The sequence below is a fragment of the Canis lupus genome, chromosome 3 (assembly GCF_011100685.1).
Source record: "Canis lupus familiaris isolate Mischka breed German Shepherd chromosome 3, alternate assembly UU_Cfam_GSD_1.0, whole genome shotgun sequence".
Lineage (NCBI taxonomy): Eukaryota > Metazoa > Chordata > Mammalia > Carnivora > Canidae > Canis > Canis lupus.
The window spans coordinates 86,134,671-86,151,361 of record NC_049224.1 but is presented as its reverse complement, the minus strand read 5'-3'; the positions used below and the strand labels follow the sequence as shown (position 1 = coordinate 86,151,361).

General features: G+C 46.2%; 1 protein-coding gene across 1 annotated transcript in view; it reads right to left on the bottom strand.

Annotated features, from left to right (window-relative positions):
- DHX15 (DEAH-box helicase 15) overlaps nucleotides 1-2,863 on the bottom strand; it is a 59,616-nt gene extending 56,753 nt beyond the window's left edge. Inside the window, exon 1 of the mRNA XM_038533565.1 lies at nucleotides 2,639-2,863. Within this exon, the coding sequence (XP_038389493.1) occupies nucleotides 2,639-2,709 (71 nt within the window). The 5' untranslated portion in view covers nucleotides 2,710-2,863. The remainder of the gene's footprint in view (nucleotides 1-2,638) is intronic.
- Nucleotides 2,864-16,691: the final 13,828 nt, after the last annotated feature.

Sequence of the window (16,691 nt, the reverse complement as noted above, 5' to 3'; positions counted from 1 at the left end):
CATATGTTAATATTTGTTTCACTTTCCCACCAATTAAGGAGAAAAGCTCTTATTAGGAAGTAATCTCTGAAACAAACATCAAAATGGAAAATGTCCTCATGTTCCATACTTCAGTTGTCTTTTTGGTATAACTTTATAAAGCAAAATTCTGTGGGATGATGAAAAAAGTAATAAGGTTAGTGTGTAACAGAAACCTTCAACTTCTCTACCTGACCTCCAAATAAATTACAGCATGAGTAAGTAACACCATATACAGTTTGGGAACTTGAATCTAAAAGAAATCTCCCACCAAATTACCTTCCTTCTCAGTATTGGGGAAATGGGCCAGCCAAGCTTAGGAGTGGAGTTCTTAAGACTGACTGTCAAGCTTCTCCCTCAGATTAAAAACCACTTGCTAATAACTATCAGGGCTAAAAAACAAACAAACAAACAAACAAAAAAAAAAAAAAAACAAACACAACAACCAACCAAACAACTTCAAGATTGCATGGCAGTCAACAAAAGTGACTTAAAATCATTGAGGCGGCAGCACTATTCACAGCTGTAACCCGTTGCTAAAAAATTAATTGTATGAGAAGTGATTAGAAGTATGTATAGAAACTTCTCTGCAGAGTAGCTCAGAACTTGGGCTTTATACCAAACTCCTTCACCAACAGGTAGATATAGAATACCCATGAGAATCAGTAAGGTCACCATCTTAAGCCTAAAAAGTCCACATTTTTTTTTTTTTTTACTAAGGCTCTCTGTTCCTCAAGAGGAAAGGAGCATATATCCATGTAAAGCCTAAATGCTTCAGGCCACTAAACCTGAAGCAGTTAACGGTGCGCCTACATACAAATATGAATAAGTGAATTCATGGCATCCCAGCATCTTTTGTTCCAACCTGAACTCTTATGAGGGACATGAGCTGCATCTTGGCCAGATGACATGCCAATTTATTTTTACCTCACAGGAAGCAAGAACCAGGCGTTCCCTACTTTGACAACCCATTACAGATGTCATTAAAATAGGCTGCACTGACTAACTACAGCCACAGTCCGTGTTGTAATGAAGGAGAAAAAAAAAGAAAAAAAAAAAAAAAAAGGCAAGAGGCGAGGAGTGAGGATGGAAAGATCAAGGTTCTAAATCCCGCTGTAAACCGTGTGCGGTCGTACCAGCCGCCTGGACAACTCTGCAGGCCCACTTCGCCTCCCTCGAGTGGGGCCGGTGAGTAACACTCTTCAAAGTAACTTCCAGCTGAGTCTTTAACCCGAAGTGCTAAAGTTTTGCTGGGGTGGGGGGAGGGAGATCCTAAAGAGAGGAAACAGTCCAAAAAGAAAGAAAGCCAACGTCTAACACTGCGGACGCAACCACTTTGCAAGACTCAAGTGTCGTATACAGTCCCGCTTCCCACATCCAGCAGTGGGAGGGTGTCGGGGGCACACGCCCCCCTACCCAGGCCCCCACTCCGCGAGGCGCTCCACAACCAAGTGGAGACCGGCCGAGCCCGAGCGCCCCGGGCCAACAACAGACCCAACACGAGGCACAGGCGGGCCGGGCCGACGGACACCCTCTCCACGCACGGTGGCCAGATCCTCAGGAGTCGCGCCTGCACGCTCCAGACACGTGCTCTCTGGCCGGAACCCCCCAAATAAAAATCTCTGCCACTTCGGGAACGGAAAACAAGACAAGGGAGACACAAGAGAGGACTTGGAGGAGCGCGCGGGTCGGCCGACTGCTCAGACTCCTCCGCGGCTTGCAGGGGGGCGGGGGCGGGGGCGGGGGGGGCTATGAGAAAGGGAAAAAGCGATCGCAAGCGCCCCCCGGGCATTTCGACTCTCGGCCCAACCTCCCCACGGGCGACATTTTGCCATAAATACCAAAAATAAATAGATTAATTCAATTGAAGAAAATGAAAAATAAAATACACACAACCTTTTTGAAAAGTGCGTGTTCCAAAAGCTACTAATGAAGGAGGGATATACTGGCGGAGGCGGGGAAAAAAAAAAAAGAAAAAGAAAGAAAGAAAGAAAGAAAGAAAAAAAGTGGGCTTGTGGTTCCTACACCCCCGGGCCCGCCCCCCAGGAACCGCCGTGTGACCCAAGGGCAGGAAACCGGGGAGATGGCGGGAGCGTAGGCCGAGGCGGAAGTTCGCCCCCGGACCTCCTCCGGGGGTTTGAATGGACCGAGGCGCCCGCGCTCCCGCTCCCGCGCCCGCTCCGGCCGGTGCAGGCGCCCCCGGCAGCCCCCGGCAGCCCCCGGGGACCCCGCGGCCCGGAGCCCCTGCCGCGCCCTCCCAGCAACCCCCGCGCCCCAGGCCTCCCCCGGGAGCCCGGGCCACGCGGTCGCGGCCGCCTCCCGCCCGCCCCGCTGCAGGCGGCTCCGGCCCGGCCCGGCCCGCGGAGCAGACGCCCTCGTGGCCACGCAGCCCCCCCCCCCCCCCCCGCGGCCCGGGCGGCGGCCGCGCCGCACACATCTCCCCGCGCCCTTGCCCGGCCGAGCCCGGAGCGACACAAAGGGCCCGGGCCTGCGGGGCCTGCGGGGCTCCTCCGGGGCTCCTCCGGGCTCCTGCGGGGCTCCTCGCGGGGACCCCCTCCCCCCCGCCCGCCCGCCCAACAAAAGCCCGAGCCGCCGCCTCGCGCCCCCGGTCCTGCCTTACCCATCGGTCCCCGCACGCTTCTTGCCGGAGGGGTAATCCTCCCCCAAGTCCAGCCGGTGCCGCTTGGACATCTTCGGGCTCCGCGAGCGGGCGGCAGAAGGAAGGCGCAGCAGAGGAAGCTGGCGGCTGCGTCGGTACTTCACTCCGGAGGACCCCCACCCCTCCCGCCACAACAGCCCACACCGTGCGGCCGGGACCAGGAGCTAAAATGGCGGCGGCGACGAGGGCTGGGCCTGCGCGCGCGCCCCCGCGGCGTGGTCGGCGTGCCGTGCGTGCCGTGCGTGCCGTGCGTGCGGGCGTGCGTGGTGCGCGCGCGCCGGGGCCGGGGCCTCCCGCCGGCCCCCTCCGCGCCCGCGTCCGCCCCCTGGTCTCGGGCTGGTCCCCCGCGGCCTGCAGCCCGCGCTGATGCGGGGCGCGGACGCCGAGGACCGTCAAGTCCCGCTTCGGAAAGTTGATCCACCTCTGCCGCCCCGGCTTCAGCGGAGTCTGACCCCGGGAGAGTTTGAGAAACTACCCAACCGGGACCGCTGATGCGGCGCCGACGCAGGACTGGAACCCAGAGCTCTGTCCCTGCAAACCCTGAGCTTGGGCCGCCGACCAGACCTTCCCAGTTGGGCTAAGGAAGCAGCTGAGAAAATGCCCAGGCTGCCCACCATGCATTTTGCCCCTTTTTGGGTTTTGTGTGTGTTTTAAGAGTTGTTTTTTGCTTTTTTTTTTTTTTTTTTTTTGTAAGATTTTATTTATTTGGGGGCAGCCCCGGTGGCTCAGCGGTTCAGGGCCTGCCTTCAGCCCGGGGTGTGATCCTGGGGTCCCGGGATCGAGTCCCGCATGGGCTCCCTGCAGGGAGCCTGCTTCTCCCTCGGCCTCCTCTCTCTGTGTTTCCCATAAACAAATAAAATCAATAAAATCTTTTTAAAAAGTAAAGACTTGATTTATTTAATCGTGAGAGTCACAGGCAGAGGAAGAAGCAGGCGCCATGCAGGATTCGATCCCAGGACTCCGGGGTCACGACCTGAGCCAAAGGGAGATGCTCAACCACTGAGCACCCCAGGTGCCCCCATTTTGCTCCCAGCATGGACAACCTGCATTCAACCTGTAGAGGTTTTTTTTTTTAGACTGGAACAGAGAAAATTGGCAGTCAGGGCATAATTTGCTTTTTTTTTTCTTTTTTTTCCCCCCCCTCTGTATGCCTGTTAGGTGATTCCACAGTGTTAACCCCACCTCTGTCCTCATCCTTAGGGCAACGCTGCAAGGCAGGTGTCGTAAATGTGGACACTGAGGCTGAAGATAAGTCACGTCCTAATAGGTGTCCCTGAAGCCACAGCAAATTGTTGAGGCGCGATGACTCTTAGGACTTTTGTGGATCTTGGCCCCCTGGGTGTATCGGTTTCTCAGCTTGGGGGCTACTGTTCAGTACTTGAAAATTTTGGAGGAATAATGAGGGAGAAGGTTAGAGTTGTACCTGCGGACACGCCTCCCTCCCCCCAAGAGGCATCAGCCTGTCATAAAGGTGCAAGGAGACTTGGTAAAGGAGAAACTGAAATCAAGATGATGATGCTTCTGCCTGGGGCCTAGGATATATCTAAAAAAAAAAAAAGATCACGGAATAAATTGTGTTGTGACCTGACTGAAGGAAAGCCGTGCTGACCCAAAGATAGTGGGCTGTCTGGAATCTATAATTAGGAGAACAAAGGGCCAGAAACTACCAGGTTGTTCACACCACCGGGGAAGAGGGGCAGAGTTCCGGGCCTAGATGATCCACCCTAGATTTTCAGATAGAGCTGCCCTAGAGTAGAGAAGAGCCACCCACCAGGTTCCTACAGCTTCCTGGAAATGCCAGAGAATATTTCCTTTATACCAACAGTTTGTCTACTAGACAACCCTCTGACTACTATTTGTCTCTGGCATGAATTTATTACCCTAGAGGGAATGTCTTAGGCAGCTAACCAGCTCCAGGTGTCCAGGCAGCGATGTCTTCCAACCGAAATTTATGAATAATAATGATAAGAGCAAACACATATAGAGAACTTACTGTGCACCAGACACTTTAACCCACCCGGCCCTTACAACTATTTTTGGCTAGGTTTTATGAGTCAGACTCATTCACAGGTGAGGAAACTGATGGGCAAACAGGGCAAGGACTATGGTCAAGGTGACAATTCTGGGATTCCCAGATGGTCTTGGTGCTTAGGGCTGGTATGCTGCTGCTGCTTCTGCTACTGCTGATGATGCTGATAAAAAATAGGTATTTTATTCCACATTATTCTAGGGTTTGGTTATTGAGGAAAAGTTCCACCCGTCTGGCAAACTCAGTGTGGACCAATAAACTGAACTTCATACCTTGTGCAAGGGGAGGACTCCTTTACCGAGCTTACCATGGACGGACAAGGATTTGGAAGATCTGAACCCAGCCTGATTACAGAGCCACACTATTAACCACTACACTTTATCACTATTATCTAAATTTCTTCATTTATTCATTTGCTCAGTGAGTATTTATTAAACACCTAGGTCAGGCATTGAATTTAGTCTGAAGGGAATAGCCATAGTTCCTGCCTTCATCACACTTATCAGAGGAAGAGAGGCATTAGACAGCTAACTACAAAAAAACAAAACAAAACAAAAAACAGAAAACAACAACGTGTCATTTGTTACAGCTCTGATAAGTACTAAAAGGGCCAGACCCACTGTAAATGACAAAGACAATCCTATTACTTGGCAAATTCCAATGGTTTAGAAGTTACCTCCCAGGAACCCGGAACAGTATTATGCAACAACACCACAGCCCATTTTTTTCACTATCTGATCCTACTGTCCTCTCTTCCCTTCCACTGCTGTTGATCCTAATATACCGCTTAATAAGCTTCCCGAACATTCATCTTGCTTCAGAATTTACCTTTTATGGAACCCAACCTAAAAGATCTGGTGCCAGGAATGATCCAAGAAAGCAGACACTGTGATTGCATTTTGGGGTTGGCCACTGGTCACCCGGCCACCATGAATCAGTGGTAATGGGTAGAACATGGCTACCATGAGCTATGTAAGCTAGGCAACTAAAAGTTTCACCTGTGGTGTCCTGGGAAAGAGTGTGTAGTGTATAGTGAAAGAACATGCATTGCTATCAAAGTACAGGGGAAATAGTACCTGTAAGCACACAGGATGTCATGACTACTGCCAAATGGAATTGATGGTGGCAAGAGGTAACGAATAATTAGAGTGGTGGATCTGCAATTCACAGTGAAGTGTGAAAGCCAGAAGACCTTCTGGGAGCATATAAAGAGGTTCTCCTCTCCTGCGGTGAGAAGGCAGAGAAAACTGAGGACCAGCCCCAGGACTTAAACATAACAGTGCAAAAGCCAGGGGGTAACTTGCAAAGACTAAACTCTCCACTTAGGCAGGCATGATATGTCAGGGTCAGGAACCTAGTCGGGAATGAGTGGGACTGTGACACATGGGATGGGGACATTTAGGTTCAGATACCTGAACAATTTTGAATCCCCAAAACCCCTTCAACTTACTGAGCCTGCCCAAATGCTCCACTCCTCCCTATTAAAAGCCAGTGTTCCTTGCTTGTAAATTAATGAGAGGCCTCCCCTCTGCAGGATAATAATGCATTTCTCTCAAGATACATCTACACTTCTCTGCTGATTACTAGGCAATAATTAAAGTGAGGTCACAACATATGATATTCCAGGGACATCCTAGGGCCAATAACCCTAGGATGACCCTGCCCCGAAGAAGCTGTAGGACCTAGCTCACAGGTACCAGCAGGACCTGGGAGAGTACACTTGGCAACCACTACATTTACATGTAATTGATAGTTAAAAGAGGAGATAAGATGGAATCATATAAAATACTCAGTTAAAACCAGAGAAGGCAGACAAAAGAAAAGGTGAAAAAAGACATAATGAAAAAACTGTAGAAAACAGTTATAAAATCAACCTAGGGAAACAAGAAAAACAACTTACCTAAAAGATGGGTGAAGGATTTGAATGGAGATTTCTCCAAAGAAGATACATAGATGACCTATAAGCACGCGTAAAGATGCTCAATATCACTAATCGTTAGGGAAATGTGAATTTAAAATGCCATGAGGAGCCACTTTTATACCCATTAGGATGTCTATTAAAATAAACAAAACAAGTATTGGCAAGAATGAGGAGAAATTAGAACTCTTGTGCGTTGCTGTTGGGAATGTAAAATGGGGTAACCACTATAGAAAACAATGATGGTGATGTCTCAAAAAATTAAACATAGAGTGACCATTGGATTCAGCAATTCCGCTTCTGGATATGTACCCAAAAGAACTGAAAGCAGGACTGGAATGGACATTTGTATACTCATGTTCATAGCAGCATTATTCACAATAGCCAAAAGGTGGAAACAGCCCAAATGTCCACTAATAGATGAATGGATAAAGAAAATGTGGTGTAGGGGATGCCTGGGTGGCGCAGCGGTTTGGCGCCTGTCTTTGGCCCGGGGCGTGATCCTGGAGACCCGGGATCGAGTCCCACGTCGGGCTCCCGGTGCATGGAGCCTGCTTCTCCCTCTGCCTGTGTCTCTGCCTCTCTCTCTCTCTCTCTGTGACTATCATAAATAAATAAAAAAAAAAATTTAAAAAAAAAATAAAATAAAATAAAAAAAAAAAAAAAAGAAAATGTGGTGTACACATACAATGGAATATTACTTAATTTTAATAAGAAACGAAAACCTGACACATGTACAACACAGATGAACCTTGAAGGCGTTATGCTTAGTGAAATAAGCCAGACACAAAAGTATCATATCATTCTGCTCATTTGAGGTACCTACAGTGGCCAAATTCATAAAGATGGAAAGTAGAATGGTGGTTGCCAAGGGTTGGGGGAAAGGTAGAAATGGGGATTTCTTGTTTAATGGGTACAGGATTTCCGTTTGAAACATGAAAAAGTTCTAGAAATGAGTACATGCACAACAACGTGAATATACTTAATACCATTAAACTACATACTTTCAAGTGGTTAAAAGGGTCATCATTATGTTGTATATGTTTTACCACACTAAAAAGAAATGAGAGAAAGAAAGTAAAAATGGTTGCCTTCCTTAAAGATCTAAAAGATGGATGATGGGTGGTAGTCCCTGTCATACCTCCATTTAATTTACTGGTCAGGCCTCTGCAAAATCCAGACAGATTCTGGAGAAGGGCCACTGATTATCACAAACCTGACTAAATAGCATCCCCAATTGTAGATGCTATGTCAAGTGAGCCATCTTTGCTAGAGCAGATTAGCATGGACTCAGGTAAATGATATGTGGCAATGATCTGGCAAATTGACTCTTTTTCTACCACTATCAAAAAAAAAAAAAAATCAGAAACAATTCACATTCCTTTGGAGCATGCAACAGTATCCATTTATAGATTTGCCCCAGAGCTAGTTTAAAACTCTGCTGTCCTCTGTCATAACACAGTCTAAAGAGACATGAACCAGCTGGACCTCCCACATGATAGCACATGGGTCTGAGAAACTGATGACACATGCTAGCTGGACCAAATAAACGAGTGGCTAGGAGATTGGAGGCCTTGGTAATTCACGTGCACTCTTGAGGGAGACAACCCTTAAAAGATTCAGGAGTGGGTCACTAGGGTGGCTCGGTTGGTTAAGCATCTGGTTCAGGTCATGATCTCGGGGTCATGAAATCGAGCCCCATGTCAGGCTCCTAGGCATGGAGCCTGCTTAAGAGTCTCCCTCTCCCTCTGTCCCGAGAGAGAGAGAGAATGAGATTCAGGAGCCTTCCACATAAGTAATTTTTTAGAGTCTAGTGATCTTGGCTATGCAGGGACATCTCCTTGCCATCACATGCAAGACAGCAAACTGCCTGCTAAGTAGGTCTCTTCAAGTTCTGTAAGCAATATATTCCCAAATGTACCGCTCTAGCTCGCATAGCAGGTGACACAGATGGATGCCTCTTTTTCAGGGGGCCCATAGTAGGGAAGGACTGTCACAGGTCCAGGCTGGAGGGCACAGCTGGCCTCTTGGACCATACAGCCCAGCAGATCCTACAGTGTTAAGGGGTGTCAGTGATGGAAAAAGATGACATGTGGATTTTATATAAGCCTGATTGGAGAATCACAATGTAGATTCATAAGTTCTGGATCAAGGCCATATCAAATGCAACCCCTTTCAAAAAACAGCTTTTGGAGTATCCTGATTGAGACACGTACCTAGTCACAGAACATCAAGTGACCAACTTCCCCTCATAAGCTAGGTTCCATCGCATTCTCAAGCCATAAGGTGAGAAGGGCATGGATGGAAGAGGCACCTCTAGTATCGGACAGCAATAAAACTAGAGCACAAGCAAGCTGTGTCAGTGCAAGTAGCATGCATGTAACTCCATCAACCACCACTGTTACCTGCACCTCTCCCTCAGCTCTAATGGTGTGCTGGGGCCAGTTTGTACCAGCTCATGAGTGCTCATTGTTAAATTTTCAGGAATGTTACCATCCTGTTGACATCATGTGGATAGTTAGAGACTGACCATAGTAGAAGTATTTATACCATGAAAATGAAAGAATGCTACAATCACATATTTTTTCTCCTTTTCAGAAAACTGGTTGTTAAATACTTACCAGTACCGCACTGCTCATCTCACGATCTCAATGATCAGTTGACATAGAGGGGAAAGCCTGAGATGGAGTCACAAATGACTCGATTTGGTTCGTTGGTGAAAACTAGAAATGAACAGTGACGGCACCACTGTCTTATTCAGCATGATCTTGAAAGATTGGTGGTAAGGGGAAATCTTCCTACTCAGTGAGCTCCTTTGCACGGAAAGAGAAGTGGCCTGAAATGAGAACCCACAGGGATTCATGGGCAATGCTGAATAACTTGGCCATCTGGTCAGGGGTCTGGAAGCAGAAAGCTTGGAAGACTGGAGAACAATGAGGATTAGGGTAAAGCCATGCAGATGAACATTTGGAAGTGGGAACAGAGTGTGATGATCTTTATTTCATATGCTAATGCCCATCAAAGAACATCCATCATAGAAGAGGCACTAATAAACCACATTTCATCAGCCACTCCAGTGCTTGCTTGATGGACACATGACTAGAGTTTTCATGGTAGCAGGGATGGAAGCTATAGGTAGATACAGCAGCATGGGTTCCACTTAACAAGGCTCATCTAGCTACTACCATCACTGCATATCCAACCTTTTCACAACAAAAACCAACATCGAATGCCCAATATGATATAATCCCTCCAAGAGACCAAGCGACCACTTGATAAGAAGTTAACCACATTGGATACCATCACCCCTGGAAGGGGTAGCCATTCATTTTGACAAGAATAGACCCATATTCTAGGTATGAATTTCTTTTTTTTCTGTCCAAAATCCTCAGCCAGTACTATTATTTTACCATATAAGTGTTTAATCCTCTATTATGAGATTTCACATATCATGGTGTCGGACGGGATTTCACATATCATGGTGACAGACAAAGGGATCTATTTAGCATTAAAAGAAGTGCTTGAACAGACATATGACCAGGAAAGACACTGTTCATATCACATACTGCACTACCCAGAACTAGCATGATAGACTAACTGGCTCAGAGACAACATCTCATGAAGATGGCATGCCATCCTCCATAACGTGATGCACATTCTAAATAATGACTAAATGACTTTTGTATGGTGCTGTTTCCCCCAATATTCTGGAAATCAGAAGGTGGGAGAAGATGCCCACATTCCTTCACTTCTAGTGGTCCATTTGGGGAATTTGTGCTTCCCATTCCTGAAACTCTGGAGTCTAAAGAATTAAGAGTCCTAAAAGGAGGGACACCTGGATGGCTCAGTGGTTGAGCATCTGCCTTCAGCTCAGGGACTGATCCTGGGATCCCAGGATCAAGTCCCACATTGGGGTCCCCACAAGGAACCTGCTTGCTTCTCCCTCTATGTCTCTGACTTTCCCTTGTGTCTCTCATGAATAAATAAATAAATAAAAAAAATTATTTATTTATTTATTTTATTTTATTTTATTTTATTTTATTTTATTTTTTTAAAGACTCTGTTCATTTACTCATGAGAGACACACAGAGAGAGGCAGAGGGAGAATCAGGCTCCATGCAGGGAGCCTGATGTGGGACTCGATCCCAGGACTCCAGGATCATGCCCTGGGTCAAAGGCAGGTGCTAAACCACTGAGCCACCCAGGCATCCCCCCCAAAACAAATTTTTTTAAGACTCCTAAGAGGAAATACTTCCACCATGGCTGTTAACTGTACTCTCTAAGCTCCTCATGGTAAGGGACCAGAGGGCAGGAAAAGGAATCATCATCTTAACAGAGGTAATTGGCCTGGGTCACTAGGATGAGATTAGGCCTGCTGTTACACACAAAAAAATATGTTTTCCTCTCAGCACCTCTTGGTGCTCTCATTTCTAATTTTGATAATAAATATACAAATGTAGTAGCCACAGCCGAGAATGGCATAGGTGACCATGGACTTGGACCCTTAAGATTTGAAGGTCTGGATTTTATTACCAGGTAAGCCATCAGGAGCATCAAAGATGCTACCTGGGGATGAAGCTTAAATAGATGGCTGATAGAGGAAGGAGGCGATGAGCATTCATTACAACAATAAGATCTATTGAGTGCTGGTATCTGTAACCTCCTACCCACGGTAGCCTATGTCTAATGATCGATTATTATGGAAATATGTCTTGGTCCACCCACTATGATCTGGACCCAAATGGAAAAGCTATCCTAGCTTTGGAGTCCTCATTGGGATTGACTTTGGCCTGTTGAAGGACTATCACAGGCACGCTTTTGTTTCTATCCAATCCTATTTTCTTCCTTTCCCTTCTACTGGTGTTGATCCATGGAGCACTCCCTCATAAATTTCCTGTACGCTAATCTCAATATCTGAGTCTGCTTCCCAAGAAGCCTAATTTGAGATATTAGAGAGTAGGTTTCCTTATTTTAAATATGAACCACTTCCAAACAGATTCTATATGACTTGTCAGAAAGTTCGAAAGTTTCATATAGGGACGCCTGGGTGGCTCAGTGGTTGAGCATCTGCCTTCGGCTCAGGGCGTGATCCTGGGGTCCTGGGATCGAGTCTTTCATCAGTCTCCCCACAGGGAGCCTGCTTCTCCCTCGGCCTATGTCTCTGCCTCTTTCTCCATGTCTCTCATGTACAAATAAATAAAATCTTTAAAAAAAAAAAGAAAGTCTCATATTCATTCATTCACTCAACACATATTTACTTAACATCAACTCTATGTGAAGAACTGTTCTAGATGCTAAGGCTATAGTGATGAACAAAAGAGAAAAGATTCCTGCCCCAGTGACACTTATATTCCAGTGGAGAGTAACAAACAATAAGCAAGAAATTAATAGGATAATTTCAGATATTGATGAGTACTGCAAAAAAAAAAAAAAATACAGGATAGTATGACAGAGAATGACTGGATGTGCTGGAAGTGAGAGGGATTCTAGCGAGAAGGTAGTTAGGAAAGTCTTGTCTTTGAAGTTGTATTAAGCAAGACAAGGGCTCCTTGCCATGAGGAGCTTAGAGAGCGCAGAGGACAGCCATGGTGGAAGTATTTCCTCTTAGGACTCTTAACTCTTTAGAATCCAGAGTTTCAGGAATGGGGAGTACAAATTCCCCAAATGGACCATTAGAAGTGAATGAAGGTGGGGATCTCCTTCTCTCATCTTCTGATTCCCAGAACTATGTATTCAACCTATTGGGGAAATAATACTATATAAAAGTCATTTATTTAGAATGTGCGCTGCATTATGGAGCCTTTTTAAGGACTGGAAAAGAGTCTTCCAGGCAGACAAAAGAGCAAGTGTAAGAAAGGAAATTAGTGTGAGTGTGGTAACAATAGGAAAAGACCAGCATGGATGGACATAGTGAGCAAGGGGGAGTGGGCTGAGATGAGGTCATTACGGTAGGCAGGGGCCAGATTGTATAGGACCCATGGGTCATTATAAGGAGTTTGGATCTACTCTAATCTCAATGGAAATCCATTGGAGAATTTTAAACAAGGGAGCAACATTCTTGTTTTACTTTTTAAAAAGTCACTTTAGCTACAATTGAAGAATCAACTATGGGAGGCAAAGGCAAAAATGGGAGCAAGAAACTTGGTACAGAAGATACTGAAGTAACCCAAATGAGAAGTGATGGTGATTCAATCCAGAGTGATGGCAATAAAGCAAATGTGACAGGATTGGATTTGGGATCTAGTTTTAAGGCAGAGCCAACAGGACTTGCTAATGGGTTGTTTCAACAGAAGGCTGGGAAAGGAGAAAGAAAGGAGAAGATTATGGGATATCTGATCAACTGGGTGTATGGTGGAACTATTTATTAAGATGGGTAGGATTGTGATGGGTGGATTGGAGGAGATGAATTAAGAGGTCTTTTCGGGTCATGCTAAGTTTGAGATGCTTGTCAGACATCCAAGTGGAGATATCAAGGAGACAGCTAAACCTACAATTAAAGGTTAAGGCTGGGGATGGGGATCCCTGGGTGGCGCAGCGGTTTGGCGCCTGCCTTTGGCCCAGGGTGCGATCCTGGAGACCCAGGATGGAATCCCACATCGGGCTCCCTGTGCATGGAGCCTGCTTCTCCCTCTGCCTGTGTCTCTGCCTCTCTCTCTCTCTCTCTGTGACTATCATAAGATAAAAAAAAAATAAATAAATAAAGGTTAAGGCTGGGGATGTAAATCTAGCATCATTAGCAGAGAGATGTTATTTAAAAACAGGGAACCAGGGAAGCATGGGTGGCTCAGTTGGCTAAGTGTCTGCCTTCAGCTCAGGTCATGATCTCAGGGCCCTGGGATCAAGTCCCACATTGGGCTCCCTGCTCAGCAGATAGCCTGCTTTTCCCTCTCCCTCTGCCCCCACCCCTCTCATGCTCTCTCTCTCTCTCTCAAAATAAATTAAAAAAATCTTTTTTTTAAAATAATAAATAAAAAACATAGAACTAGATGAAGTCACTTCATCCGTGAGTGAGAACCAGGCCCTGGTATCTTTCATCTGCCAGTGAAGGCAACCGAGAAGAACCGACCATCAAAACCAGGTCCCTTAAACTAAGAACAGTAAATACATCAAGAAAAAAAACTTCAATCTTTCTAGGAGGCCCAATATACTAGGCAGGACTTTGGCTCCATGATCTTTATTCTCCGGATAGTTTTCACCTATATCTATTACATTTGCAGATGAAATTAAGCTCACAGGCTTTAAAACAGAGAGATGATCCTGGATTATGCTTGCAGTCCCACTGTAATCCAAGAGCCTTTAAAAAGGAAGAGGAAGAGCACCTGGGTAGCTCAATCAGTTAAACATCTGTCTTTGGCTCAGGTCATGATCCTGGGGTCCTGGGATCAAGTCCAAGTTGGGCTCCCTGCTTAGCAGGAGGTCTGCTTCCCTGTCTCCCTCTGCCCCTCCCCCCCACTCATGTTCTCTCTCTCAAATAAAGTCTTTTTTTTTTAAATAAAAAAATGAAATTAAAAAATGGAAGAGGGAGGCAGATTGATGTGATAAAAGAAGAGGAAGGAGAGATTCTAAGCATGGAAGGGACCCAAACCTCTGTTGCTGGCTTTGGAAATGGAAGAAGGGGCCAAACCAGCAAAGGAATGAATGTGACCTCTACAAACTGAGAACAACCCTTAGCTGATAACCAGCAAAGCAAACAGTTCTACAACCACAGGAAACTGAACTCTGCAAATAAATCTGAATAAACAAGCGAACAGATTCTTCCCTAGAGCCTCCAGAAAGGAATGTAGTCCTGCTGACACCTTTATTTTAGCCTGGTGAGCTGCCTGTCAAACTTCTGTCATACAGAACTATAAGATAAATTCTGTTGCTTTAAGCTGCTAAGTGTTTAATAATTCGTTACAGCAACAATGGAAAATGAATGCAGGAGTAAGATGGGGCTGGTATCGGACCACTGGATTGGGAACAATGGAGGCCTCTGATAACCTTTATGTGAGCTGTTTCAGAAACGGGGTGAGGATGAGAACCCAGACAAAGGGGTTGAGTGAATGAGAGATGAAAAGATGTATAGGAGGAGGAAAGAAGCAGAGACATGATGCGCAGGGATAGGTAAAGCCAGGAGTTCCAATACAACATCTAGGCCCCAGAGAAAGCATTCAAGCTGGCAAAAAATAATATTGGGTTCCACCAGCAAGAAGTCAGGCCACCTCGGGATTGCCAAACAGGTCTACTGCTAACATTGAAGGGATCTGGGGCAAGGAATCAAATGAATGCTCCCAGCCTGTGGCATAGACATCATCCCTCTCCTCCCTTTAGGGACACCCCGGCCCAATTGTCATGCCAGGTTCCTAGGGACAGGGATTCCAAATGGCCAAAGTCCCTTGGCTCTGCAGACAACTTGCCAAGTGGGTGAATACTGGCTTGAGAAGACCCCCATTGGAGCCCTGAGTGGCCCAGGACTCAGGGAGTTATGAGAATGGTCATGAGACCTGGGCCATTCAGGGTGTGAGCCCTGTTCCCTGAGTCTAAGAGAGACCCTGTTCTGGCCTCTAGTAGTTTGCAGCAGTATCTCCTCCTCTCATGATAACTTTATAAACAGACGGGTAGAAAGCTCAGGGTGGCCCCTTACAGGTACTGAGGCAAGTAAGACGAATGGAAGCCTACAAAGAAAACAGAAAGGAACAGAAAGTGAGAAATCAAGACAGAGACTTGAGAAGAGCAGCCACATGCCCCCCAAGCTGAATCTGGAGCATAAAGCCAGAACTTACTTGGTGTGTAGGGACAGCTTCTCCTTCCACCCCCAGCTTTACACACTTTTCAAGCAGTCTTCCTCATGGGGAAGTACATAGGGAGGAATATTACACCATTTCCACTGAGCCAGTGAAAGCCTGACTTCCACTGGTCCATGTTTCTCAGTTGAGTAAGATTTTTTTTTTTAAGATTTTATATATTTATTCATGAGAGACACAGAGAGAGAAGCCGGTACATAGGCAGAGGGAGAAACAGGCTCCGTATCGGGAGCCCGATGCAGAACTCGATCCCAGGACCCCGGGATCATAACCTGAGCCAAAGGCAGATGCTCAACTACTGAGCCACCCAGGTGCCCCTCAGTTGGGTGGGACTAATGAATGAGTCACTGGGTAACCCAGCGTTTTGGTTCTCATTCTTTTGGGTCTGCAAGCCCACAGATGGAGTCCATTCTCTTTCTCCACTCCTCCTCCTCTGTGTGACTTGCCAAGAAAGAACACAACACGTACACTGCTTATGCCCTGGTTTCCCACCAAGAGGAGGGAGTCTTACAGTTACCCAGCTCTGCTACTTTCATTCCAAGAGTGAAGAGATGTTAGCTCCACTCTCAGTCACAGGTCCACGCTACATTTGTGGTCGGTTCTCCCAAAAACACTTTTCTAAAAGCTAATTCTCCAAAGGCTGATATACTGAATGGCTCAGTCTCCAAAATCTCAGTTACTAGAAATTTCATGTGGATCTTTCCTGTATCTTCCATGTCCCTCCTTAAGAGACTCATGCCTTCCTCCACCTTCTTAAACTTGGGATTATTCTTTCAGTGCCGTTGTCTACTAATTTTATCATCTGTGTTATTTCCGGGTCTATTTTATTGATTCCTTTTTCTCATTATCATGAGTTACAGCATTCCGCTTCTTTGCATGTCTGGTAAACTTTTATTAGATGCAGATACTGTGAATGTTGTCTTGTTCCACACGGGGTATTTTTTGGTTCCTTTAAATATCTCTGGACTTTGCTCGAGGGCAGAATTAAGATACTTGGAAGGCGTTCAATCCTTTCAAAGCTTGTTTTTATGCTTTATTAGTTCAGTCCAGAAGGGCTTTTACCCTAATGCTAGTGGTGGAGATTGTTCTCCCTCATTCTTCCTGGTGGTCTTTCTCTCACTTCTTGTGGTTTTCTCATTCACATTGCTGTGGCCTGAACGTCTGAATCCTCCAAATCCATACGCCGAAACCCTAACCCCAACTTGATGGCATTTGAAGGTGAGACTTTTGGGAAGTAATTAGGTCATGAAGATGGGGCCCCCATGATGGGATTAACACCCTACT